Genomic DNA, 15,783 nt, shown 5'->3' on the forward strand with positions numbered 1-15,783 from the left:
TGACGTTATGTGGGAGATGCGCGTTTATGTAGGACAATATGCTGTTACTGGAACTATTATCATAGAACTTCAAACTGATTAGTACTTGCAATTTACATTAAGAACTGAAGACTGGTATTCATTTGAATTAATGCCTGTTACAGTCACATTAATCCTTTAACTCCCGAATCCCTAACAGTAACAATGAAAGTACCTGAAGAGCAAATGAAGATGGTCAATAAATGTTGCCCTTCCCTTGTTGTCGTGGCTATCCCTCGAGGTCGAGGATGATGGTCTTTATTCTGAAGAAGTGGCCCACAGAGTGAAAACACCTGTGCGTGTATTTGTTTAACGTGTACTTGATGTTGCACACCAAGAAGCACACGATACTTCACAAATCAACCAACTGATTCCATGGCATGGAAACCACGACGATTGGAGCTGATGGATTTGTTGCAGCACTCATCCACCTTCACAGCCATTGAGTTTGAAGTAACTTCATCCGCCTGTTCCACTGTTGAGGACTTGCTTGGATTGTTCTTTGTCAGGGACCTCACCCTTGACCTTACCACCATGGGTGACCCTACCAGGAGCATGGCTCCAGACGGCATTGCTCTCGGGATCACAGGACCACACAAGCTTCTCCACCATGACAAGGAGACAATCCACAGAGAAGTTGCCCTTCCCTATAGTTTGCATAATAGGGATGCCATTGTAGCAATATATTACAGCACCAGCAATCAGTGATCTGGGTTCAATTCCTGCTACTGTCTAAGGAGCTTTTATATTCTCCCTGTGACTGTGTGGGTTTCCTCTATATGCTGTGGTTTCCTCCTAATTACCAAAGATGTCAGAGTTAGGGTTAGTAAGTTGTGGGCATGCTAAGTTGGCGCTGAAAGCATAGCGACACTTGTGGGTCTCCCCTAGCATATTTGTAGCATAAATGACATTATGTTTTGATGTACAAGTAACAAAGGTATTCTTTAATCCTTTTACCTCACTGATCACTACCCTGCAAATTGTCGATGAGACCTGAAGACAAAACTGTTTATTTCCCTTTTTTGTTACTCTTGCTTTCCTTTCCAGAAGAAGTGAGAATATTCTTTGGCATTCAACACATTATCTTATACCACTTCCATAATCTTTACTCTGTGCTGTTCTCTTTTACCTTGCATCACTACCCTTCCCCTACCTTTTGTAATTTGATCTCCATCAGAAACTTTTCCTCAATACCACCCCACCATTTTCCAGTGTATTATAAAATGTGCAGCTGTTTAATTTTTCCAAAACTTCCATAGGATTGTTGATGTGAATTGTTAATTGCTTTTCAGTAATACCAAAATAAATGTCCCTCTAAAATGCAAAGTTTTACATAACCTGAATGATTCTGGACAATATTTGAACATTAAATTTGTCATAGTAAAATGATTTCCTTCAATGTTTTGACACTCTATTCATGATTATTTTGACTAAGGTGGGCAATTTTAGTTATTGTGTTGAAAAAAGATTGCCTCCAAACATGTCACTTTCATGAATGGTAGTATAAGGTTTCATGAGCTTGCATGAAAACTATGGCGCCACAAGAAAAATCTTGTTTAATGAATTTGAGAATTTTGGAGAAACAAAGTTTAGATTTACTTAAGAGGTGAAAGCATTAAAGCCCTGTCACAAGTGTCTAGCATCTTTCATTGATTAAAGTTTAGTCCGGATTTTCCACTTCTCCTATGAGATGGCTTTCTGGAGATCGTACCTGGACCTCTTGTAACTTTCTAGGTCACCAGACTTGAATGCTTTTGATCTGGCCCTTAGCAGATTGCGGATCTCATAGTTCATCCAGCGCTTCTGGTTAGGGAAGACTTTGAATGATTTACACATTCGTCTACAACTGTTTTTATAAAGTCCATGACAACTATGGTGTATTCATTCAGATCCACAAATGAGTCCCTGAACATGGCACAGTCCACTGACTCAAAAGCAACCCTGTAGCCACTCCTCTACCACCCTTGACCACCTCTTTGTTGTCCTAATCTCTGGAGTCTTGCTCTTCAGCTTTGTCTGTATGCAGGTAGGAGGAGGACAGCCAAGTTATCACATTTCCTGAAATGTGGTCTGGGCATAGAAAGGTAGCCATTGCTTATGTTAGTATAACAGTGATATGGTGTGTTGGGACTCTGGAGCTGCAGGTTATATGCTGATGGTAATTGGGCAGGGATTTCTTTCAAACAGGCCTGGCTGAAGTCCACAAAAATGATTTGAGATCAAAGTTGGGGACTATGAACATAAAAGAGCCTCGACTCTCACCACCAGATTCAAGGATGGTTATTACCCCTAGCCACCAGGCCATAGAGCCAAAGGGCTAACTTCACTTGCCCCATCATTGAGATGTTCCTATAGCCTCTGGACTCACTTTCAAGGATTCTTCATTTCATGTTTTTGGTATTTAATGCTTATTACATTATTATTATTTCTTTGTGTTCGCACAGTTTGTCTTTGGCACACTGAAAGCCTAGTTGGTGTGGAATTTCATTGATTTATATTATGGTTATTATTCCATTATTGATTTATTGAACATCTTTGTAAGAAAAGGAATCTCGGGGTTGTATAAGGTGATATATATGTACCTTAATAATAAATTTACTTTGAACTTTGTTTAGATTTCTATAATTTTGTTTTTGCTGTTATTAAACCAATGTTGAAACTATTTCAAATAAGGAGAATTATGAATAAAAATAAACAGAACTGTACAGCAACACCCACCAAGTGCTGGAGGAGCTCAGCATCAATGAAGGGGAATAAACAGTCAATGTTTCAGGCCGAGACCCTTCTTTGGGGCCATTCAGAGAATTGTAAATGCATTTTGTAAAATTATTCATTTTTTAGATTCCACATTTTTATCATTCACTTGGTAATTTTAGGCTTGGTCAGACTGTACATTTAAATCATTAAATGTTTTGTGGAAATTTTTGGTGGCATTTTGTGGAAGAAAAATGTAGGAATGCTCAAAGCTACAAAAAACAATTGTCTTTGAAGCTATTGATTCTTTGGGATCTTAATTTCCATTCTGCTGTCACATAATTTTGTACTGCTTTTAATATGAGATTTTCTTTCCCCTTAAAAGGTTGGAACGTTGGATGTCTTGGTGGGATTATCTGATGAACTCGCCAAGTTGGACTCCTTTGTTGAGAGGTAAGTTTGTTAAATAGTCAAATTATTTCTAAAGATGAATTTATATTGCTTCTGACAGTTCCTTTGTGAAAGAGTCTGATTTTTTAAAAGTGACGAAATTAAATGTGGTGATAATCTAGTAACTGGTTGCTGTTTACAGTTCACATTAATTGTGGCTATGTGAATTGAACCCATCAGAAGCCAAATGTGTGTGTCATTTTCAGATTGGGTATGTATTTTGACTTAATTTTTTTAAAAATGCAGATCTATGTTAGGGCATGCATGCTGGCCTGTCTCAGTATGACTTGATGAAGTCACAATAGGTACAGGTGGATTATAGATAGGTTAAATGACTAGACAAAGAACTGGTAAATCTAGCGTAATGTCAAAATGGATAATTTTGGATTTTCCAACAAGGAAAGAAATCAAAGGAGCAGAATTTTGACCCAGATCATTGACAACTCATCTCCACCCCCTACTAACAGATGCTGCTTGCTCTGCTGAGTTCCTCTGCTGATTGTTTCTCTTTATTCCAACACCTGAAGTCTCTTGTGTCTCAAAAAGATAAAAGGAGGTTATTATCAAAATGATGAGATATTGTGGAGTTCTGAAATGCAGAAAAGGTTAGCTGAATTTTCAAATGACTAGTGCATCAATCGGTGAGATTGGTGGGTTTGGTGTTCAGTGATTGGCAGGCCCTCATGTTCACTGTTAAGGATGGAGGCCTGGAAGTCAATTTGGAAGTCCAGAAGCCAAGGCTCATTGACTGGAGCCCGGAGTCTGCTAACTGAGTCTGCTGGGAAGTGAGACCACTGTCAGTGAATCTGATTCCACTGGAGACCGAAGAAGATGGCCTGTCCTGGGGTTAGAGGCCTGTGTATGTGGTTGGCTGGGTGAGAGAAACAGGGCTCGTTTTGCTGCTGTTGTTCTGTTTTGTTCTGTTCCATGTTGTCCTACTGAGCATTAAGGGTATGCTTATGTTGGCATCGGAATGTGTGGTAACACTTGTGGGCTGCCTCCAGTACATTCTCGGGTGTGTTGGTTGTTAATTCGAATAGCATATTTTACAGCATGTTTCAATGTGCGAGTGACAAACTTGAATCTTGATCAAACCTGAGGTGCCAAGTGGCCTTTGAGTCACAGTAACTTTGGCTTCAAGCTCAGTTCGAGAGATTTAAGTATGTAGTTTTAGGCTGATGCTCAGTTGTCAATATTTAGGCTGTAAAGTAGAAGACAAGCAGAATTAGGCTTTTCGGCCCATTGAGTCTGCTGCACCATTCCAATTATGATCTGTCAACCATGGTTCAGTGATGCCCACAATGTCATACCTGCCACTTTCTAACTATGCTGCAAGATCACCAACGTTATTTCTTGTACTGTGTGCATTCAGGTATAACACCTTTAGTCCTGTACTTGCCACCCTTTTCAATTTTGTCTCCGTGTTCTCTGAAGTTAAATTCTTATCCCTTTAAACTTTTTAATCTTTATTCTGGAGACTTCTGTAATCCTTCCTGCACTCTCCTTCCGTTTTACCTTATCTATACTTTTCCAAGCTGTTGAACTGACCTTCTCCCCCGCTTCCCCCCCCCAATACTATATAGTTTAAGGCCCTATCCACAGTCTAGTTATATTTTGCTAGGGCCCTGGTCCCAGCATGCTTCAGATGGCGCTTGTCCCATTGGAATAGCTCCGTTCTTCCCCAATGCTGGTGCCAGTGTCCCACAAATTCAAACCCACTTCTCCCACACCAATCTTAGAACCACCCATTTAGCTCACTGATCTTATTAACCTTGTGCCAATTTATGCATGGCTCATAACAATCTGGAGATTATTACCTTTTGCATTTTAATTTAGTCACTAGCTGCAAAAGTTCCCTCAGCAGAACCCCTTTTATTGTTTTTACTATGTCATTACGTCATTACAGATAATGAAAGATGCAATATTAAAAAATTCCTTGCACTATTTCAAAGATCAAAATACATTTATTATCAAGGTATGTACAGTATTATGGAAAAGTTTTAGGCACCTTAGATTATTTTATATGGTTTTCGATTGTATAGCCTCCAGAGAGCCTTGATTTCAACATCAGCGAAGCTATCTGGAATTACCTGGAGAGACAGAAGCAAGCGAGACAGCCATAGTGATTTAGTTTTTTGCTGTTTACTGCTCTTTATGGTAATTCTTTGATATTTGGAAACTTTTCATTTTACTTTTTTTAAGCAATTTTGCTTGACAAAATTTTTTTGCATTTGCTGTAGACTTTTGCACAGTATTGTGTGTGTGTTTGTGTAATATGTTTCCTTTTGTACAGTTCAAGTAAAAGACTTGTCTGAATATTTCACATTCTAAATTTTGTCTCATCCCAATTTGTCCAATATTTTAAACTTGTCACATTTTATTATTTTAACTGGTGTTCAGCATTCTTTTTTCAACAAAGTGTTATAGATATCAAAGTGAGAAAAATCTTTGATGGAATCAGATGTAAAAGATTTTCTTCGATCACAGAATAAAATAAGATCACTTCCCTGTCGGATTCCAGTCACTTCTCTGAAAATCAATTGGCTTCAATCTAATGACTGAAATTAAATAAATCTACCAACTTGGTGTTGAAGCACAGGGTATATTTTTGATTAACAAGTATGGTTATTCTAAGGATATACACAACTTTGATAACAGATACCAATAATAATTAGACTATTAACTAATGGTATTTATTCCAAAAAATGATACATCATGAGTTGGTGATGAAAGCAAATTGAATATCAGAAATACATGTTCAGCCAAATTTCCCACACTAACTTTAATTTTCTGGCTCAAAATGGTGCCACAGTTTAGTAATCAAGAACAAAGTTCAGTAATAATTAATGGGAAGGAGTATGGGTTCAAGAAACATTTCAGAGTTAGATTTATCACATGTATGTTGAAACATACAGTGAAATGAGTCGTTTGTGTTAACAACCAAAACACCCAAGGATGTGCTGAAGGCAGCCTGCAAGTGTAGCACACATTCTAGCACCAATATAGCATGCCTACGATGCTCTGCAGAAAAACATGCAACAAACCAAGCCACAAAGCACCAACAGCGAAATGAGCCCCATTCCTCCCTCTCACCCACATGCAAACATAGTCCTCTATCTCAAGGATGGGTCGTCATCTTTTGCCTCCAGCAAACTCGTGGATTTGCAGACAGTGGGCCTCAACATCACCATTTTTTTTTTAAAACTCATAGCCTGTTAAATACTCCACTAATGCCAATTGAGATTGACTAGTTTTGTTAATGTATCTTAATGCAAAACTATTCAGCAAACAAAATTGTACTGAAAATTCCAATCTGAAAATTTTGCACCAATAAACATTCATCACTAACTTTTGCATAAATCTGTAAACTTTTTTAGTCAGTTTTTCCCCAATTACATTCCACTTAATGTCACTTTTGTGTTGGGCACGTGGCCAAGTGGTGCAACTGTAACAAAAAGCAATTTCCTTCGGGATCAATAAAGTATGACTATGACTATAAGTGGTTAAGGCATTCATCTAGTGATTCGAAGGTCACTAGTTTGAGCCTCAGCTGTGGCAGCGTGTTTGTGTCCTTGAGCAAGGCACTTAGTCACACATTGCTCTAGTCTGTGCGAGGAGTGGCGCCCCACACAGACTTCCAGTCTGCGCCTTGTAAGGCATGAAAATGTCCGACACAGGCCTCTCATGGTCTGAGTCAACGTTTCCTCCCTTCCCTAATGGGTAAATTCAAAACCCTATATCTGAAAATATTATTTCAGAGAGAAGAGGTAATTCTATAGAGTAGCTTCCAAGGAATTAGACTGTTTTGATTACAATACAAATTCTGCAGTGTTAATTTCAGCAGTAATTTTAAATTCTGTATTTTTTTAAATGCTCACCTTGAAGGGTCAGCAGAGCACTCTCCTCAAAATGGGCTCGCCATAGAAATTCCTTTCATCTTGTTTACAATGCTACCACAGTCCAATAATAGTCTATGCTGAACCAAGCTTCATTACTGCCCTAACATTTTGTTCAGTTTTTCTTGCCTCCAAACTGTGCCCTGTGGGCTCAAAGTATATTATCAAGGTACAGTGTGTGTCACCATATTCTACCGTGAGTTTCATTTTCTTACAGGCATTCACAGTAGAACAACGAAATAAAAAGCATCAATGAAAAACTACACACTGGCTGTCAAACAACCTAATGTGCAAAAGAAGGCAATCTGTGCAAATATAACCATATAACAATTACACACGGAAACAGGCCATCTCGGCCCTTCTAACCAATTTAACCAATTAACTAATTTCCCCCTGGGATCAATAAAGTATGACTATGACTAGTCTGTGCCAAACTCTTACCCTATCCTAGTCCCACCAACCTGCAGTCAGCCCATAACCCTCTATTCCTTTCCTGTCCATATATCTATCCAATTTAACTTTAAACGACAACATAGAACCTGCGTCAACCACTTCTGCTGAAAGCTCATTCCACACAGCTACCACTCTGAGTAAAGAAGTTCCCCCTCATGTTACCCCTAAACTTTTGTCTTCTAATTCTCAACCCATGTCCTCTTGTTTGAATCATCCCCACTCTCAATGGAAAAAGTCTAACCATGTCAACTCTATCAATCCCCCTCATAATTTTAAACACCTCTATCAAGTCCCCCCTCAACCTTCTACGCTCCAACGAATAAAGACCTAACTTGTTCAACCTTTCTCTGTAACTTAGGAGATGAAACCCAGGTAACATTTTAGTAAACCACCTCTGTACCCTCTCAATTCTATTGACATCTTTCCTATAATTCGGTGACCAGAACTGTACACAATACTCCAGATTTGGCCTTACCAATGCCTTATACAAATTCAACATTACATCCCAACTCCCGTACTCAATGCTCTGATTTATAAAGGTCAGCAAACCAAAAGCTTTCTTCATCACCCTATCCACACGAGATTCCATCTTCGGGGAACTATGCACCATTATCCCTAGATCCCTCTGTTCTAAAGCATTCGTTAATGCCCTACCATTTACCATGTATGTCCTATTTTGATTAGTTCTACCAAAATGTAGCACCTCACATTTTTCAGCATTAAACTCCATCTGCTATCTTTCAGCCCACTCTTCTAACTGTCCAAAATCTCTCTGCAAGTTTTCAAAACCTACCTCATTATCCACAATTCCACCTATCTTAGTATCATCTGCATACTTACTCATCCAATTTACCACCCCATCATCCAGATCATTAATATATATTACAAAGCATTGGACCCTGAGGCACACTGCTACACACCGTCCTCCAATCTGATACACAGTTATCCACCACTACTCTCTGGCGTCTCCCATCTAGCCACTGCTGAATCCATTGTACTACTTCCATATTAATGCCTAACGATTGAACCATCCTCACTAACTTTCCATGTGGAACCTTGTCAAAGGCCTTACTGAAGCTCATAGACAACATCCACTGTTTTACCCTCATCAACTTTCTTAGTAACCTCATCAAAAAATTCAATAAGATTTGTCAAACATGACCTTCCATGCACAAATCCATGTTGGCTGTTCCTAATCAGACTCTGTCTATCCAGAAAATTATATATACCATCTCTAAGAATACTTTCCATCAATTTACCCACTACTGACGTCAAACTCACAGGCTGATAATTGCCAGGTTTATTCTTAGAACCCTTTTTAAACAATGGAACCACATGAGCAATACGCCAATCCTCCGGCACCATTCCCGTTTCTAATGACATTTGAAATAGTTCTGTCCGAGCCCCTGCTATTTCTACACTAACTTCCCTCAAAGTCCTAGGGAATATCTTGTCCGGACCCGGAGACTTATCACTTTTATATTCCTTAAAAGTGCCAGTACTTCCTCTTTAATTGTTATACTTTCCATAACTACTCTACTTGTTTCCTTTACCTTACACAATTCAATATCTTCCTCCTTAGTGGATACCGAAGAAAAGAAATTGTTCAAAATCTCCCCCATCTCTTTTGGCTCCGCACATAGTCATCCACTCTGATTCTCCAAGGGACCAATTTTATCCCTCACTATCCTTTTGCCACTAACATAACTGTAGAAACCCTTTGGATTTATTTTCACCTTACTTGCCAAAACAGCCTCGTATCTTTTAGCTTTTCTAATTTCTTTCTTAAGATTCTTTTTACATTCTTTATATTCCTCGAGTACCTCATTAACTCCAAGCTGCCTATATTTATTGAAGATCCCTCTCTTTTTCTGAACCAAGTTTCTAATATCTCTTGAAAACCATGGCTCTCTCAAACATTTAACCTTTCCTTTCAACCTAACAGGAACATAAAGATTCTGAACCCTTAAAATTTCACCTTTAAATGACCTCTATTTCTTTGTTACATCCTTCCCATGAAACAAATTTTCCCAATCCACTCCTTCTAAATCCTTTCGCATCTCCTTAAAGTTAGCCTTTCTCCAATCAAAAATCTCAACCCTAGGTCTAGGCCTATCCTTCTCCATAATTATATTGTAACTAATGGCATTGTGATCACTGGACCCGAAGTGCTCCCCAACACATACCTCCGTCATCTGCCCTATCTCATTCCCTAACTGGAGATCCAACACTGCCCCTTCTCTAGTTGGTACCTCTACGTATTGCTTCAAAAAATTATCCTGCACACATTTTACAAACTCCAAACCATCCATCCATTTTACAGAATGGGCTTCCCAGTCTATGAGTGGAAAATTAAAATCTCCCACAATCACAACCTTGTGCTTACTACAAATATCTGCTTTCTCCTTACAAATTTGCTCCTCCAGTTCTCGGTCCCCATTAGGTGGTCTATACTTCACCCCTATAAGCGTCACAACACCTTTCCTATTCCTCAATTCCACCCAAATAGCCTCTCTAGATGAGTCCACTAATCTATCCTGCCAGAGCACTGCTGTTAAATAATCTCTGACAAGCAATGCAACACCTCCCCCTCTTGCCCCTCCTATTCTATCACACCTGAAACAATGAAATCCTGGAATATTTAGTTGCCAATCACACCCCTCCTGCAATCACGTTTCACTAATAGCTACAACATCATATTTCCAGGTATCAATCCATGCTCTAAGCTCATCCACCTTTCTTACAATGTTCCTAGCATTAAAATAGATGCATTTAAAAAACTCTCCACCTCCCACTCTGTTTATCCTTAATTGAGGAAACAACTTTGTTATCTTCTTCTTTTCCCCTACATCAACCTCCCCTCTCCTATTCTCCTTAATTTGATTCCCTCCCCCCAACCATTCTAGTTTAAAGTCACCTCAGTAGCCCTCGCACATCTCCCTGCCAGGATATTTGTCCCCCTATGATTCAAGTGCAACCCGTCCCCTTTGTACAGGTCATGCCTGAGCCAATAGTGGTCCCAATGATCCAAAAACCCCGAGTCCCTGCCCCTTGCTCCAATCTCTCAGCCACGCATTTATCCTACATCTCATTGCATTCCTACTCTCACTGTCGCGTAGCACAGGCAGTAATCCTGAGATTACTACCTTTGTTGTCCTTTTTCTCAACTCCCTTCCGAACTCCCGATATTCCTCTTTCAGGACCTCTCCCCTTTTCCAACCTATGTCATTGGTACCTGTATGTACCACGACCTCTGGCTCCTCTCCCTCCCACTTCAAGATCTCTTGGACGTGATCAGAAACATCCCAGACCCTGGCACCAGGGAGGCAAACTACCATCCGGGTCTCCTGACTTCATCCACAGAATCGTCTGTCTGACCCCCTAACTATTGAGTCCCCTATTACTATTGCCCTCCTCTTCCATTCCCTATCCTTCTCAGCTACAGGGCTGGACTCTGTGCCAGAGGCACGGCCAGTGTTGCTTCCCCCGGGTATGTTGTCCCCCCCAACAGTACTCAAACAGGAGTACTTATTGTCAAGGGCCACAACCACAGGGGTACTCTCTATTACTTTATTCTTCCTATTCCCCCTCCTAACCTCGACCCACTTGTCTGCCTCTCGTGGCTCCGGTGTGACCACCTGCCTGTAACTTCTCTCTATCAACTCCTCACGCTCCCTGATAAGACGAAGGTCATCGAGCTGCAGCTCCATTTTCCTAATGCGGTCTCTTAGGAGCTGCATCTCGACGCACCTGGCGCAGATGTGGATGTCCAGGAGGCTTGGAGATTCCACTACCTCCTACATCCGGCACTGAGAACAACAAGCTGCCCTCACACTCATACTTCCCCCTCTCTTCAAATAACAGTGGAGGGAAAAAAAATGAATAACCAAACCCTCTTCGCCTCGCCCGTTTCCGCCTAAGCCCGTTGAGCCAAAGCCCTTAAGCCTTCACTCTGCTCCCGACTCATTCCGCAGCCCGCAAACTATGCTGCCCGCTATATAAGGCTGTGTTCCTTTTAAATCTTTCTCGTTTCACTCCACGACATCACACGCTGCGCAGTCCTGACTCTCTCAACGCCGATGGGGGGGAAAAAACCGAAAAATTCAAAAAAGGCTTCCTCCACACTCCCGCTCCGAATCTCAGTCGTCTTGCTCCCAATTAAACTGGAATCAGGATTTGAGTCCTTTTAAATCTTCCTCGTTTCACTCAATGACGTCACACGCCTGCGCAGTCCTGACTCTCTCGATGCCGATGGGGGAAAAAAAAATGAAAAATTCACAAAAGGCTTCCTCCACACTCCCGCTCCGAATCTGTCATCTTTTTCCCAAATGCAAATGTAATAATAATAAATAAGCAAATAAATAATACGGAGGACGTGAATTGTAGAGACCTTGAATGAATGTGAGTTCATAACATTGTGGAATCACTAAAGTAAAGTCAGGTTGTGGGTGTGGAGTTCAAAGTAAATTTATTATTGAATTATGTGTATGTCACCATTTACTACCCTGAGATTCATTCATTCACATTAAATACAAAGAAACAGCAGAATCAATGAAAAGCTGCACACGAAAACAGACTAACAATCGATGTATAAAAGACAACAAATTATGTAAACATAAAATTTAAAGAAAAGAATTAAGTACAGTGGATTCCAGTTAATTGGGACACATTGGGACCAGTACATTTCAGCTCAATTAAGTGTACTAATTATCTAAAGTTTCATGGAAATAGTTAAAAAGGTATTTAAAAAAAAAAAGACAAACTACTGCTTAACTGAGTAACAAATTAAGTATTTAAATGAAATACAGAACAAATTAGAACATCAATATTACTACAGTACTATAGAAATGTATATTAGTTCATAATTGCTGACAGGAATTCATCGAATGTATGCTGGCAGAGTACTTGATTAGTAAACTATCCATTCTTAGCCCCTTAAAACATAGAGTTTTAACACTCTTACCAATAACAAACAATTTTTTTTTAATCAGTTCCTGGCGTGCGTATTTGAACAGCACAACAATTATTAGATCCCTTGCTTTCTTTGATCCTGATAGTGTTGCGTGTTTTGTAGCCTGGTACATCAGCGTTGTAGGTAACATTTGCAAAAAAAGTTCTTAAAAAAAAGTTGAGGCCTTTTGTAGGTTTCCATGATTCTGCACTTACAGTATCAGCGCTACTTTTCTCACTGTGTGCTTTCTTGAATTTAATGTGTCTATATTTCCATGCTGCCCAGAATATCTAGTAATATGAGGAAACAAATTGAAGCAGCAGAGATGTGGTTTTTGAGGAGGGTGCAAAGAATATCATGGACGAAATGAATATCTAATGAAGATGTCATGAACAGAACAAACACAAAGAAATAATGAGATTATGAAAAGGCAACATAACTTAATTGGACATGTGATTAGGAAAGAGGAGTTAGAACGCACAGTAATTATGGGAAAGATTGAAGGGAAGAAAGCAAGAGGAAGACAAAGACAAATGATGATGGAGACAGCAGCCAGAGAACTGGATATGAATACCAATGAATTGATCCACTTGACCCAAAACAGGAGTGTGTGGGCCATGGCAGTCAAAGCTCAAACTGGGCACGGCACCTGATGATGATGATATTTCCATGAAGATAACCATCTGTTGCTTTAAAATCTTTGTGAACCAGTTTCTTGGCTAGCTCCTCAGACTTTTTTTTTACATTGGTCCGCTGACACACAGACACAGACACACACACTTACACTTTGTCCAGTTACAATGGAAAACCATTGATTTCTTCAACATTTGGATCTTTACCTTGTTACGTACCCGTAACGGTTTAAATGAACCAGCAGCAATAGACCACACCTGGAATTTGGATTTGATGTTAAAACCACTATCTTTATTCGTATCTACTTAATATAGCAACTTAAAACAAGAATAATCAAAAGTTAAGTGTTATGAGTCTACATATGTGTAAATGTAACTCTCAAACTATTGAGCTCCGGGGGGGGGGGGGGGGCGGCGGCACCAGGCTTAAAATCTTGATGGTAAGGTATGAAAGTTCAGTTCATCCACAGATTAAATGATGTGAGAGATATTTGTAATCCAAGGTGAATATCGAGAGAAGGCCTTTATGTCCTGTTCAATGGTGGTAAACAGGTTAACAATCGCCGTAGGTTTTACCCATCATCGTTCCAAATCCACTTACGAATGATCACCAATAGTAGCTTATCACAGGGGTACCGTCTTCAAAGGGAACTATCACCCAGGCAAGGGTTAACAGATAGGTAGATTCCACAAGGTTGCCCCAGTCACGCAACGTTATAGCCACTTAGCGATGTGCTGGATCGATACTCAACCCATCCTTGTGGGGCACTCGAAAGTTCCAACCAGTGACCCCTTAGTCACTGGCTTCCTTCCATTGTCCGACTCCAACTGCGACTGCCTGTGTGTGAGTGAGTGTCTTTGCTTAACTCAAAACAAGCTGCAGAGTCCCATAGCTCCGCCTTCTCTCTCTCTCTCAGTAAGAATCAAACAGGAGCCAAGAAAGCTGGTGGCTGACGTCACTCAGGCACTCTCTCTTAAAAATGACAGTCCACGGCAAGATAAACCTAGGGGTTCATCACAACCTTCATGCTTTCACTTTTGGGGATGCTTCGATTTGTCACTTGTGTAATGCCCATTCTTCTCGAGCATCCATTTGTGGATTTCAATAACCGGTCATCTCTGCCAGCTGATGATGAGGGGTGTTAGGTAGATGGCTTTTAATTTGGTTAATGAGGGTAATACTTTTTATATAAAAAAAAATTAAAATGAAAGAAACCTAAATGATCCAAAAAAAGACTGCTTTTTGAATCTACGTCTGTTGGCCCAAATGAATAACATAACACAATCACCTGCTACTCTTGTCTCTAAGCATGGTGCAGTGTCTAACTGCCACACAAGTTCATGTGATTGACCATCTCCTATCCCAATTAAGTGGCATAGTGTCCCAAATAAATGAAGGCAATTGTGGCTATTTTCTTGATTTGTTTTTGTTATTTGAGTTCTCCCAAATAATTGACTGCCCCAGTTAATCAATGCCCTAATTAAATGGATTGAGAACGAGTTGTAGAGTCTTTGAAAGTGAGCCCATAGATTGTGGAATGAGTTCAGTGTTGAGGTGAGTGAAATTTCTGTCTAATGGGCGATGGTGACCCCCTGTCCTTTATCTTATGAGGTCTGGGCTACCTACAACAAGTGTCTCAAGACACTTAAATGATAACTCAATGCTGAATCTACACAATTCTCAATTCACCGAAGGAAAAGTAAACCATCGTTTCCATTTGTAGTTTGGCACTTAGGGGCTTGGCTGTGCACAGTTGGCTCTGCTGGCCAGGTCATGTTGTCCACATGCCTGCTATCAGACTTCTGAAATAATGCCCAAGGCCTCATTAGAGAAGAGGATTGGGGGGTGGCGGGGGGGGGGGGGGTTGGCTGGGGAGAAACAGCTTGTGCTTAATGTCCCTTTTGAGAAAATGCAAGAACACCATTGACTGTTGGGATTCCCTGGCTTGTAGCTACTCTAGGTGAAGAAGATAAATTTAGGATGGTATTGAGCACCTTGTACACCTCATCCATGCTTAGTCAGTACAGAGGTCCTGCAACTACCTACCCATCTGCCCTTTCAGGCAGTTCAGGAGAGTGGGGGGCAGCATGGTAGTGTAGCTATTATTGTAATGCTTTAAAGCACCAGTGATTAGTAATCAGGGTTCGATTCCTACTGCTGTTTATAAGGGGTTTGTATGTTCTCCCCATGACTGCATGGGTTTCTTCTGGGTGTACCATTTTCCTTTCACATTCCAAAGACATACGGTTAGGGTTAGTAGATTGTGGCCATGCTATGTGGTGACAAGCTTGCCCCAGCATATTCCTCACCAATTTGATGCATACAATGCATTTCACTGTATGCTTTGATGTACGTGTGATAAATAAAGCTACTCTTATCTTATAATTCATGTCCCATCTGAAAGATTCTTCAATTGTCATGTCAGCTTCACTGTCACTTGCATACCCTCAGGACCCACTGGAGGCAGGTTGTGCTCGATTCCAAGGATAACCGAAGAAGATGCTGATTTGTGAGAAGATCCGCATGTCAATGGAATTCCCTTGACTGTTCCCTTCTTGGGGCACCATTATTGAGTGATGTTGGTTATTCTTGCTCATCAGCTCTGAAAATAACCACATCTTTAGGCTTATTTATTGTTTCTGATCAGTTGGTCTTCAGAATGTCTTTCTCCTAACTCCGTCATCCTCT

The 15,783-nt window shown here is 40.3% G+C and overlaps 1 protein-coding gene across 1 annotated transcript in view; it reads left to right on the top strand.

The window, feature by feature from the left end:
- The window catches only part of atp6v1c1a (ATPase H+ transporting V1 subunit C1a), a 97,747-nt gene that overhangs the window by 15,662 nt on the left and 66,302 nt on the right, over positions 1-15,783 (top strand). Inside the window, exon 3 of the mRNA XM_063055542.1 lies at positions 3,098-3,165. Coding sequence (XP_062911612.1) covers positions 3,098-3,165 — 68 coding nt within the window. The remainder of the gene's footprint in view (positions 1-3,097; positions 3,166-15,783) is intronic.

The sequence above is a fragment of the Mobula hypostoma genome, chromosome 1, assembly GCF_963921235.1.
Source record: "Mobula hypostoma chromosome 1, sMobHyp1.1, whole genome shotgun sequence".
NCBI classification, from domain to species: domain Eukaryota; kingdom Metazoa; phylum Chordata; class Chondrichthyes; order Myliobatiformes; family Myliobatidae; genus Mobula; species Mobula hypostoma.